The sequence below is a fragment of the Macaca nemestrina genome, chromosome 9 (assembly GCF_043159975.1).
Source record: "Macaca nemestrina isolate mMacNem1 chromosome 9, mMacNem.hap1, whole genome shotgun sequence".
NCBI lineage: Eukaryota > Metazoa > Chordata > Mammalia > Primates > Cercopithecidae > Macaca > Macaca nemestrina.
Genome location: NC_092133.1, coordinates 128,545,237 through 128,557,343, shown reverse-complemented (window position 1 = coordinate 128,557,343; position 12,107 = coordinate 128,545,237). Strand labels below are relative to the sequence as shown.

General features: G+C 45.3%; 1 protein-coding gene across 5 annotated transcripts in view; it reads right to left on the bottom strand.

Moving 5' to 3' along the window:
- Positions 1–12,107, bottom strand: part of LOC105488203 (family with sequence similarity 171 member A1) — a 181,668-nt gene that overhangs the window by 93,461 nt on the left and 76,100 nt on the right. For all 5 annotated transcript variants that reach the window (XM_071070441.1, XM_071070442.1, XM_071070440.1 and 2 more), the window contains exon 2: positions 460–687. In XM_071070441.1, the coding sequence (XP_070926542.1) occupies positions 460–687 (228 nt within the window). The remainder of the gene's footprint in view (positions 1–459; positions 688–12,107) is intronic.

Here is a 12,107-nt window from a genome sequence, read left to right as displayed (position 1 = left end):
ATCTATAACAAATCCACTTTCCATAGCTCACAAAGCAGTGGCCTCGAACTTTCTAAATATTTTTATTCACAGTATCTGGTGGAGGGGGAGAGGAGTTTGCTCGTTAAAATGCAAATTCCCCTCCCCATATTGAATGGTGGAGTTCTGGGATCCGTATGTTTTTATTTTATTTCATTTTATTCTTGAAGCAGGGTCTTGTTCTGTTGCCCAGGCTGGAGTGCAGTGGTGTGATCACGGCTCACTGCAGTCTCGAACTCCCAGACTCAAGCAATCCTCCCACCTCAGCCTCTTGAGTAGCTGGGACTAAAGGTGCACACCACGATGCCTGACCAATTATAACATTTTTTGTAGAGATGCAGTCTCACTATGTTGCCCAGGCTGATTTCAGACTCCTGGCCTTACGTGATCCTCCCACCGGCCAATGCCCTCTGTGTTAGAGAAAGATGAGGAACGCCTTACCAGGTAACCGGATTGGCTTCCACGGGGCAGAGTTTGGCACGTAGGCATGCTTCGAGGCAGTGACGATCAACTGACTGCCCAGCTTATATTGGAACTTGATAAAGGCGACGCCATCGGTCCCCGAGGTGCCAGAGGTGATGGAGGCCTGGTTGGTGAAGATCTCAATGAGCGCGTCCGCTACAGGCTGGTGGGTGCTGGCGTCGCTGACGTGCACCTTTAGCGTCACCTCTGGAGGTAGAGAAAGCACAAAGAACAGCTGCTGTCAATGGGAAACATCCACAGCAACTCTGGTATGACTATGACGGGAGGTGGAAGGAGGGCTCTGTAAGGACATCTAGGTTGACATTCAAAATACGCAGTTTTTACCAGGGACATTTTTTCCTTAGAGGTCTGCTTTTTACTTCACACAATTTCCTATTTTCTTCAAAACCACAGCCTGTCCCAGACTGCTTTCTTCTTTACTCCTTCCTGCTCACATGATCAAGAGAAAAATTCTATACCTTAAGACATTGGGCAACCAATGCAACACTTCGTGTGCGTGTGTGTGTGTGTGTGTGTGGAAACAGTTTCACTCTGTTGCACAGGCTGGAGTACAGGGGCGTGATCATGGCTCACTGCAGCCTCAACCTCCTGGGCTCAACTGATCCTCCCACCTCAGCCTCCTGAGTAGCTGGGACTACAAGTGTGTGCCACCACACTGGGCTAATTTTTGCAGAGATAGGGTTTTGCCATGTTGCACAGGCTGGTTTCAAACTCCTCAGGCTCAAGTGATCTGCCCGCCTCAGCCTCCCAGAGTGCTGAGGTTACAGGTGTGCCCTACTGTGCCTGGACAACAATATTCTTTCAATGTGGTTTGGGCTACCATAATAAGGGCACAGTGGGCTGTGGTATTTATAGGCCTATCTTTCTTTAGTCCTGGGAAATGTGGCAGAAGTAACCCAGGATTGTGCACCGGTAATCACAAAGACTAGACTGAAAGGAAGTGAAAACTACTGTTAAAAGGGAGGACCCAAAGAGTAGAACAAGAGAAGGTTAGAAAAGAATTAAAAAAAAAAAAAAAAAAGCAAACATTTGAAAAGACAGATGAAGTCAAGTTAGGAATATTGGCAAAAACAGATCATGAAAGTGGGAAACAAACAGAATGTTACAAATTGCTAAAAAATTAAAATAGAATGGCTAACTTACATTTACTCAGGCAAGGGATAGTTATTGAACGTTTACTCTGTGCCTAGAATTGTAACTACACAGCTACAGTGAAGGAGAGGATGCCTGAGTAAACAGGGAAGTACCATGGCTGAGGGGGAACAGCATGCATGGAGGCTCAGAGGCAGGAAGACGCCATGTTTCCTGGAGAAACAATGGCAGGTTCTGAAATCTGGATGGAGAGCGTGAGAGGCGTAGGAGGTTGCAGAGGCAATTAAGGCCAGATCACGCATGGCTTTATGAGCTCCCTAAAAGGATTATTATTTATTCTAAAGGCAATGTGAAGTCACAAAAGTTTTAAGAGGGGAGTGGAGATCAAATTTATGTTATAGAAACATGTGGCTCTGGGTGAAGAATGGGCTGAGGAAGAGGTAAGGCTGGAGAATAAGCATTCAATTAAGAGGACTCTGTGATAACCCCGGACTGAGATGGTGGTAGACTAGACTCCGGCAGAACAATCACGTCAAGGGTGCTGATTCCAGAACTATGTGGGGGAGCAACTCCGATGTTCATCCTGCTCCCATAAACCCTATTTGCTTACGTAGGAAGAGAGCAGCTGGTGCCCGGTGATGTATGTCCACCTGGCCACTTGCAGGCACCACATGCCATGCTTTTTGAGCTGTCTCTGATCTGAAAGACTTGGGATAGGAAGGTGGGGCAAGGACTAGCAAAGAGGAGGTGGCCAAGGAGGCTCGAGTTCATAGCACTTTCCAGAGTGGGGCTCAGTGGAGTGCTCATCAATGAGCTGGCTGCAGGCTGGCTGGGTACAGAGCAGCCTGAGAGCGAGGATGAGGAAGGAGGGCTGAGTCATCCTTGCAGGTATTGCCCAGCGGCACACACTCTGGAGTTCTGCAATTCTCACGGGAGGTTTGAATCTCAGCTCCACTGTGTGTCAACCATGTAGCCTTAGGCAGTTTATTTATTGTCTCTAGGCCTCAGTTTTCCCATTTGCAAACTGGGAATGATAAACACGCATAGCTCAACATATAGGTAGAAACATTTAGTGTAATGCCTGGCGGAGTAAGCACCGACACAAGCTACTGCAATTGCATCATTCCAATCATGATGATTGTAAACTTTCCAACATGGTGCTTGTGGATACCAGATTTGGGGTTCAGAGAGGAGAGTTAGAAAGAAGAAATATAAAAAACAAAAGGGACAGGTGAGACAACCCTCTCAGAGAGTATTCATACTTTTTTTTGTTTGTTTGTTTAGATGGCGTTTCACTCGTCACCAAGGCTGGAGTGCAATGGCGTGATCTCAGCTCACTGTAACCTCTGCCTCCCGGGTTCAAGCAATTCTCCTGCCTCAGCCTCCCAAGTAGCTGGGATTACAGGCACCCACCACCATGCCCCACTAATTTTTTGTACTTTTAGTAGAGACAGGGTTTCACCATGTTGGCAAGGCTGCTCTTGAACTCCTGACGTCAGGTGATCCACCTGCCTCGAGCTCCCAAAGTGCTAGGATTACAGACGTGAGCCACCACACCTGGCCTGAGTATTGATACCTTTATATCCAGAGTTCTATCCTACACTGGGGCAACCACATTGAGAAGAACTTCTTTTGGTTTGAGAATCTCCACCTTGGTAACTTGCCAACTAGCTGTCTCATGATACTAAAGCAAATTCGTACTTCAATACTGCAAATTTCAGTCAGTCATTTTTCACCCATTTTTTCCACATGCTGATTTAATACATTTCTTGTGTAGATAACCATAGACAAGAGCTAAAGAATCCCAGACCTAGCCAAAGCATCTTCCTGCCTTTGAGGAGCTTTGAGCTACGGGTGTGTACCAAATAAATCTCTTAAAATGTTTTAGAAAGAACAAATAAATGCTACAGAAACCAACCTTGGCTACTTCATACTATAGGAGAAAACTAGTACCCAAAAAGGCACAAGTCAGCATCATGAAAATCAAGGATATGATATTACAGAATACATTTAGTCAATTCTCCCCAATCCAGTCGGGATGTGCACGACACACACACACACATTTTCTTCTTTCTTTTCTTTTCTTTTTTTTTTTTTTGAGACAGAGTTTCGCCCTGTCCCTAGGCTGGAGTGCAGTGGCGCGATCTTGGCTTACTGCAACCTTTGCCTCCCAGGTTCAAGCTATTCTCCTGCCTCAGCCACCTGAGTAGCTGGGACCACAAGCGTCCAACAGCACACCCACCCAATTTTTGTATTTTTAGTAGAGATGGGGTTTCACCATGTTGGCTAGGATAGTCTCAATCTCTTCACCTTGTGATCCACCTGCCTTGGTCTCCCCAAGTGCTAGGATTACAGGTGTGAGCCAGCGCACCCGGTTCCCCCACACACATTTTCTTATTTAATTTGGTCCTCTGTGTCCCCAAGTAGTATACTATTCCTTTTTTAAATTTTAAATTTTTATTTATTTCCATAGGTTTTAGGGGAACAGGTGGTGTTTGGTTACATGAGTAAGTTCTTTAGTGATGATTTCTGAGATTTTGGTGCACCCATCACCCAAGTAGTGTACACTGTACCCAGTGTGTAGTCTTTTATCCCTCACCCTCTTCCACCCTTTTCCCTGAGTCCCCAAAGTCCACTGTATCATTCTCATGCCTTTGCATCCTCATAACTTAGCTCCCACTCATGAGTGAGAACATACGATGTTTGGTTTTCCATTCCTGAGTTACTTCCCTTAGAATAATGGTCTCCAATTCCATCCAGGTTGCTGCAAATGTAATTATTTCACTCCTTTTATGGCTGATTAGTATTCTGCAGTATATATATACCACATTTTCTTTATCCACTCATTGACTGATGGGCATTTGGGCTGGTTCCATATTTTTTGCAATTGCAAACTGTGCTGCTATAAACATGCATGTGCAAGCATCTTTTTTCACATAATAACTTTTTTTGTTCTGGGTAGATACCACTAGTGGGACTGCTGGATAAAATGGTGGTCCCTTTTTTTTTCATAGGTTTTTGGGGAGCAGGTGGTCTTTGGTTACATAAGCAAGTTCTTTAGTGGTGATTTGTGAGATTTTGGTGCACCTATCACCCCAGCAGTATACACTGAACCCAGTGTGTAGTCTTTACCTAAGTAGTATACTAAATTATAACATAAATTAACTCATGGTGCATTAATAACCACATAGCAGAAATCCTGCATTGATGATTTATGCAATTTTATGGAAATGCAACATTTACTAACAATTGGGATTACAAGGTCTTCACTGTTTGCTGAGAAGGCAAAAACTGCTGAGATTTGAGGGAAAAAAATATGAATAAACAAAGAAAGGGGGAGTTCCACTCTAATCAATGCTCTAGATTCTACCACTTGAATTTCTTCTAATATGGGAAGCATAGTTTAAGTTCTACAATTATATACTTTAAAAGAGAGTGTTTAGTTCTTTGCTTGGTATGATCAGAGACGACCAAATGTCAGTATGATTCGGTAATTCTTACAGCCCACAGGGGCATCACTGTTATAGAATAACACTGAGAATGGGACTCTCCGTTCAACAGCAAACAAAACTACCCCCAACTAAATGACAACCGGGGCAGCTGTCATCTGACTGGGCGAGGCATTAGTTGCTACATGACTCGCATTTATAGGAAGACCCCATAAATGGTCCCAGACCTAAATATGCCTTAGGATACACTCTTTGCTGCTCAGTGAGTGCTGAGGACCCTGCTGAGTTGGTCACCTGAAGACTGCACTAAACCCAGACTGGGACATCCTTTTCTCACTCTATACTCTGCACATCCATCACCAAAGTCTGCTCATTTTGACTGCAAACTCCGCATCTCAAAGCAGGCCTTTCTTTTGTACCCTTGTGAACACTGCCCTATTTCCAGGCCTTCACCATCCATCACCCACACTGCTGCTCAGCCACTTTACAAAAACGGTCACCCTCTTCAGACCTGAGCCCTGAGATCCCACTGAGGCCAGAGGGAGCTATCCAATACACTCAGCTGACCTCTCCCTGTCTCCCTCAAACCCTTTGATGCGCCCCACTGTCACCTGTACCGGGGTAGCAAATTCAGCCCGGCCCTCAGGCCAAATGTGGCCTGCTGCCTGCTTTTGCATATAGTCCATGAAAATTATATGGAATTTAAATTTCAGTGTTCATAAAGTTTTATTGGAACACAGCCACGCCCCATCATTTGCATCTAGTCTATGGGCTGGTTTTGCATTGCAACAGCTGACTTTAGAGGTTGCCACGGAGACCATAAGGGCTACAAAGCCTGAACTTGGTACTTTTGGCCCTTTAGAGAAAAAGGAAGGCCACGTGGCTCACGCCTGTAATCCCAGCACTTTGGGAGGCAGAGGCGGGCGGGTCACGAGGTCAAGAGTTTCGGACCAGTGTGGCCAACAGAGTGAAACCCCGTCTCTACTAAAAATACAAAAATTAGCTGGATGTGGTAGCACACGCCTGTAGTCCCAGCTACTCGGGAGGCTGAGGCGGGAGAATTGCTTGAACCCAGGAGGCAGAAGTTGCAGTGAGCCCAGACCGCACCATTCCACTCCAGCCTGGGTGACAGAGTAAAAAAACAAACAAACAAACAAAAAGTCGTCACACTCAAGGGACAGGATCCATCCCAGAAGCCTCCTGTCCTGCACCAGCCGCCCCACCTGAACCCACGCCCTGCCCTCGGCTCCTCCTTCCTGTGCCTTCCTGCCACAGCTCCTCGCCTTTGACGGCAATGTCTTTCTACACTTCCCTTCCATGTTGCTGATTCCTCTTTTTCCTTTAAAAGGTCATAGTAAGGTGGATTCAAGAAAGTGCTCCGGCCGGACTCGGCAACCCTGCATTTCCCTGAAGCTCTCCAGACACATGGTCTCTGTTTCTTGTCCATTTCCATTTCCATTTCTGTCTGTTTCACCTTGCAACTCTGGGGGTATATGACGGAGACCAGACCCCTGACCTTCACGAGCTTTGGCTTTAGAGATTAAATACATACCGAAGTGTCATTCTGAACTGGAAGAAGTGCCTCGGGGAAAACTGGGTGACATAAGGCAGAACGGGGTACCTATTTTCAACTCGGTGGTCAACTTTCAACTCCTTCTTGAGGAGGCATCATTTTAGCTTAGGCCTGGAAGAGATACAGGGACCAGCCAGGCAAAGGGGCGTCCTGAGATGAGAACGACCAGGTTGTTTACCACTGAATTAAAACCCCCATGGAGAGAGCTTAGTGCAGGTGCCCTCGTGCCTGAAGATGAGGGGTCTGGGCCACCCATGTACTGCTGTTTTGTTTGTTTAGAGTCATAGCTCACTACAGGCTTGACCTCCCAGGCTCAAGCAATCCTCCCACCTCAGCATCCCAAGTAGCTGGGACCACAGGCATGCACCACCACATCCAGCTAATTTTTGTATTTTTGTAGAGACGGGGTTTTGCCCTGTTGCCCAGGCTGGTCTCAGACTCCTGGTCTCAAGCAATCCTCCTGCCTCAACCTCCCAAAGTGATGGGATTATATGCATGAGCCACCACATCCAGCCATACCACTATTTTACAGTGTCTGGGGTGGCCCATGAACCCCTCAAGAACAGGGGCTCATTTTTAAAAAATTCAATTTATAACCATAAGTCCTAGCTCATACCTAGAGCCAGCAGGTGGTCAATAAAAGTTTGCAAAATGAATGCCGGGGTGAAACTAACCATCTCTTAACACAACACTATCCGAGATAGGGGTCATTAGCCACGTGTGAGCATACACACTTGTTTAAATTAATTAAAATGAAAATGTAAAAACCGAGCTCCTATATAACACTAGGCTCATTGTAAGCGCTCAACAGCCACAACTGGCTAGCGGTTCCTGCACTGGAGAGTGCAGACTGGATATTTCTATCACTGCAGAAAGTCCCTTTGGACAATTCTGATCTCCGAATCTGAGTCAAGAAATCCATGGTATCCAAATGGCTCAAGGAACTCCCAAGGAAAATCTATCTGAGCGTGACTCTGAAGTGGTGTCTTCGCAGCCCTTGTGGGTCAGACCTTCACTCAAGTCCTTCAGTGGCTTAAAAGGCCTTGTGTGACCTCTTCCCATCCCTCCTCCCCAGCTATATCACCTCCCGCCCTCACCTGCTACTTTCCCCATTCAGGGACTTGCAGGGAGGCCAGGTACGGTGAACATGCTCTGCTCCGATTGTGCCCTGGCCTGGCGCAGACTCTCCCAGACGCCCATCCATGCAGCTGAGACCCACACCTCCCTGTCTTTGCTTCAGTACCACCTCCTCGATGAGGCCATCCTATCACTGATTACTCTTTTGTAAACATTTTCAATGTGGAAATTCTAGAATGCATATATTTTAGTCTGTTTAGCCTGCTATAACAAAGTCCCATAAACTGGGAAGCTGATAAACAATAGAAATGTATATCTCAAGTTCAGGTAGCTGGTTAGTCCAGCGTTAGGGCAGATGAGGTATCTGGTGACGGCTCACCTTTTCACTGCATCCTCATGTGGTGGAAGGGATGAGGGGGCTCTCTGGGGTCTCTTAAGCACACTAATCCCATGCACAAGGGCTCTCCCCTCATGACCTGATCTCCTCCCAAAAGACCCCCCCACCTCCTAATACCTTCACCTTGGGGGTTAAGATTTCCATATACGAACTTGAGGGGAAAACAAACATCCAGAACACAGAAACATAAAAGTAGAAAGAACAGTACAAAGACCCTCCTCCCAAACCTGTCCTGATAAGAAGTTTCAAATAGTGTCATCTTTCTACCATTCTTTCCTTCACGCATTGCTCCCTCCATCCCCACTTTTTTGCTGGAACATTTTCAAGCAAATTCCAGATGTTATATTAGGTTATATTATTTCCCTGTAAATTTTTTGTTGTTGTTGTTTCTTGAGACAGGATCTGGCTCTGTTACCCAGGCTGGAGTGCAGTGGCACGATCTTGGCTCACTGTAACTTCCCCAACCCGGGCTCAAATGATCCTCCCACCTCAGCCTCCCAAGTAGGTGGGATTACAGGGACACGCCACCACCAAGCCAGGCTAATTTTTTGTATTTTTAGTAGAGACGCGGGTTTTGCCACATTGCCCAGGCTGGTCTTGAACTCCTGGACTCAAGCAATCCGCCTGTCTCGTTCTTCCAACATGCTGGGATTACAGGGGTGAGCCACTGCACCCAACCACCATAAATATTCCCACTTAAAACAGAAAAGAATTTTTTTAAAAACTACCACCAAAGCACAATTATCATGCCTAATTAAATAATAATCTCCTTATATCATCTAATACCCAGCACATACTCAATTTTTTTGATTGCCTAAAAACATTTTTTAAATAATTCTTACTATTCTGTCTAAAATGTCAACCCCAACCCCACCGCAAACTTCCGATATTCTCCTGCTCTGCTTTTGCTTTTTATGCATGACATTGATCGATTATAACATGCTCATCACTTACACGTTTATTAAACATTAAACACTACCAGATGGAAACTCTGAGACAGTTATTTTGTATTTCTGTTTTCTTCTCCATTCATGCATCCTAAGCATATAGAATAGTGTCTGGCACACAGTAAGCACCTAATGTAGATGCTGAATTAATCTCTAAAACGAGTAGGCATTTCTGGGTATCTTCTGATCCATGGCCTAAGTATTCCTGTGTTTTGTTATTGTTCCATTTATGTCTTATAACTACTTTAAAAATAGATACTACAGCGATCCATTTGAAAAGTATTAATCAATCCAGATAACTAACTGTAAATAATCAGAAAATATTTATTGACCAGCTACTATATGCTTAGCATGATACCAGGTACTGCAGGGAGATTAAAAAAGAAGAAAAAAAGACATGGCTCCTGTTTTTAAGTAGTTTACAGTTTTGTGGGAAGGAAAGATCAACACATGTGCCAGAAGGCAGAAAGAATGAAACTGGCTAGGAATTTGTAAAAAAAAAAAAAAAAATATATATATATATATATATATATGTGTGTGTGTGTGTGTGTGTGTGTGTGTGTGTGTGTGTGTATAGAGAGAGAGAGAGAGAGAGAAAGAGAGCAAAGATGAGGTTAATCTGATCTGGAGTTTCCATGCAAAAACAGAATCAAAGACACAAACAAGATCTGAACACATTCATAGAGGTGGGGGGGATCATCAAAAGATTTAAGGAAGGGTATGGTGTGAACACTGATACTAGGAAAGGGTTGTGGCTATTTGGGTAAGCACCGCATGCAAACTGGCCCTGATTGTGGTTTACGGAGGTCAGGGAGGAATGCTTCTTGGAACAGATGAAATTGAAGCTGGTGCTGGAAGGGTGGGTACCACAGGCAGATGAGTTTTTGTGGCATCTTCTGAAATAGTCTTCCTCCCTTTAAGGAATTCCAGATGCTCATTTTCCCAGCCTCCCCTGTAGCTAAGAAGGAGCAAAAATGGGCTGTGGTTCTGCTAAGCTGTGGCTCTGCTCATTCTGGTTGGCAGAATTTGATGTGGAAGTCAGCAGCATGAAGAAGCGGGGCTTTTTTCTGGTCAAAGGGACCACAGAGGAGGCATCTGGTTGGGGGCAGCAGGGGTGCTCCCGGAAGAGTCACACCACACAGCTCAGATACTGTTCTGGCTGTGAGCCTCCTCCTCCCACAGGTTCTGTGCACTACCCAAAAGCTGTAATAAATGTCTTTTCTCATTAAACCAGCTAGATGGGCAGTGCTGCTCGCCCTGCTCGGGTTCTGTGCTATCCCGGCATGATTCTATCCAGCTGGGGACCATCTCTTTGAAACTGCACCTCACGGCTCTCCTTCCACCCTGCACCTTCCTTCTCCGTACCCACCATGGGCTCCAGTACTGCCTGCCTGCCCAAGGTGGCGGACCCTGGGAGTTTGTGCTCACACCTCTTCTCGCTACACACTCTCATCCATGAATTTATTTCGCCATCAGGGATTCAGCCATCGCCTCTCCAATTTTTATCAGCCAAGTGCAGAGCCAAGAAGGAAGAAATGAGCGCTCGGGAATTCTTCCCCTACCACGATTCAGAGCTCCTCGGCTCTTGGCAAACATGAAGACTGTGGTTCTGTGGGCACAAACTGGTCCATTTTAAGTAGTACAAAGAGCATCTGCTTTGTGGGTAGAAAACTAAACATCATCTTTTAGTCCGGCATTATCTTTTAGTCATTTCCTTTCTAACTGCCACAGATTTAGAACTAAATGCAACAAGGCTGTTTCCAATTGTTGGCTTGGGAGGAGGCGCCTCTAAGTAGCGAGTTAAGAGCGAACAAGAGGAAGGAATTAGGGTGCATAATTTACAGGCACATGGAAGAGTCTCCCTGTCAGTATTTGGCAAAACTGCCAGCAAACACTGAGAGACCATGGGAAGGCATGCCTTGTTTTTTGTTTCTGTTTTGTTTTGTTTTTTGAGATGGAGTTTGGCTCTTGTTGCCCAGGCTGGAGTGCAGTAGCGCAATCTCGGCTCACTGCAACCTCCACCTCCTGGGTTCAAGCGATTCTCTTGCCTCAGCCTCCTAAGTAACTGGATTACAGGCACCTGACACCATGCCCAGCTAATTTTTTTTTTTTTTTTTGTAAGGTAGAGACGGGGGTTTCACTATGTTGGCCAGGCTGGTCTTGAACTCCTGACCTCAGGTGATCTACCGGCCTCGGCCTCCCAAAGTGCTAGGATTATAGGCGTGAGCCACCACGCCCGGCCAGCATGTCTTGCTTTTAATTCCCACTTCGTCAAATAATAATGCATACTTTTCGTTATTTTTCTATAAATGATAGGATGCATTTATTTTACAACTTTGCCTCCAAACTCCAAAACATGTACTATTCCAAAACATAAAATATTTTGTGGTTTTTCCGGGACCAAAGCTGGGAGTACAACTTCCACCTGCTTTCTGCACAGTCTGCCCTTCTCATTTCTCATATCTATTCTAACAAACTCTGGCTGTGTCTTAAAAGGGAAAGTAAAGTTTGTGGGCTCCATTTTAAAAATGCGTTTGTTTTGCTTGTTTGTTTCCGTGAAGTTTTTGGCTTCCTCTAAGCGCTTTTCATTCCCTTTTCTATTTCCTCAAATTGGCCTTTGTTCTAGGATTTTCATTTTTTCTTTCCTTTTGGTTTTTAGAGCTGTCGGTTTCCACAGCAACCCACCCTAGTAGTGGGGAACCCAGCATTTTATGGGTTGGCCACTGGGTCTGGGTAGAAGAAAGGTCCATTCCCACGGAGCAGACCACGCAAATGCTCTCACCCCAAGTAGCCCAGCACTCCTGTGGCTGCCTGGGCCAGGGAGGCCAGCTGAAAAGGAATCACTCTCCTTAGCACCATGATTAGCTATATTTAACCCCAATTTAGGGAGTTACAATGGCTCTTCATCTCAATAAAACACCAGAAAACTGCTTGATCACTTAAAAACGTTTTCCAAATAAAAGGTTATTGTAAAAATGTTACCTGACCTTTGATCTACCAGGTTTTGCCCCATGTTACTTGGTGCTAGAATTTTACAATATCAGTATGTGCATTGAATTTCCATGTCTTTA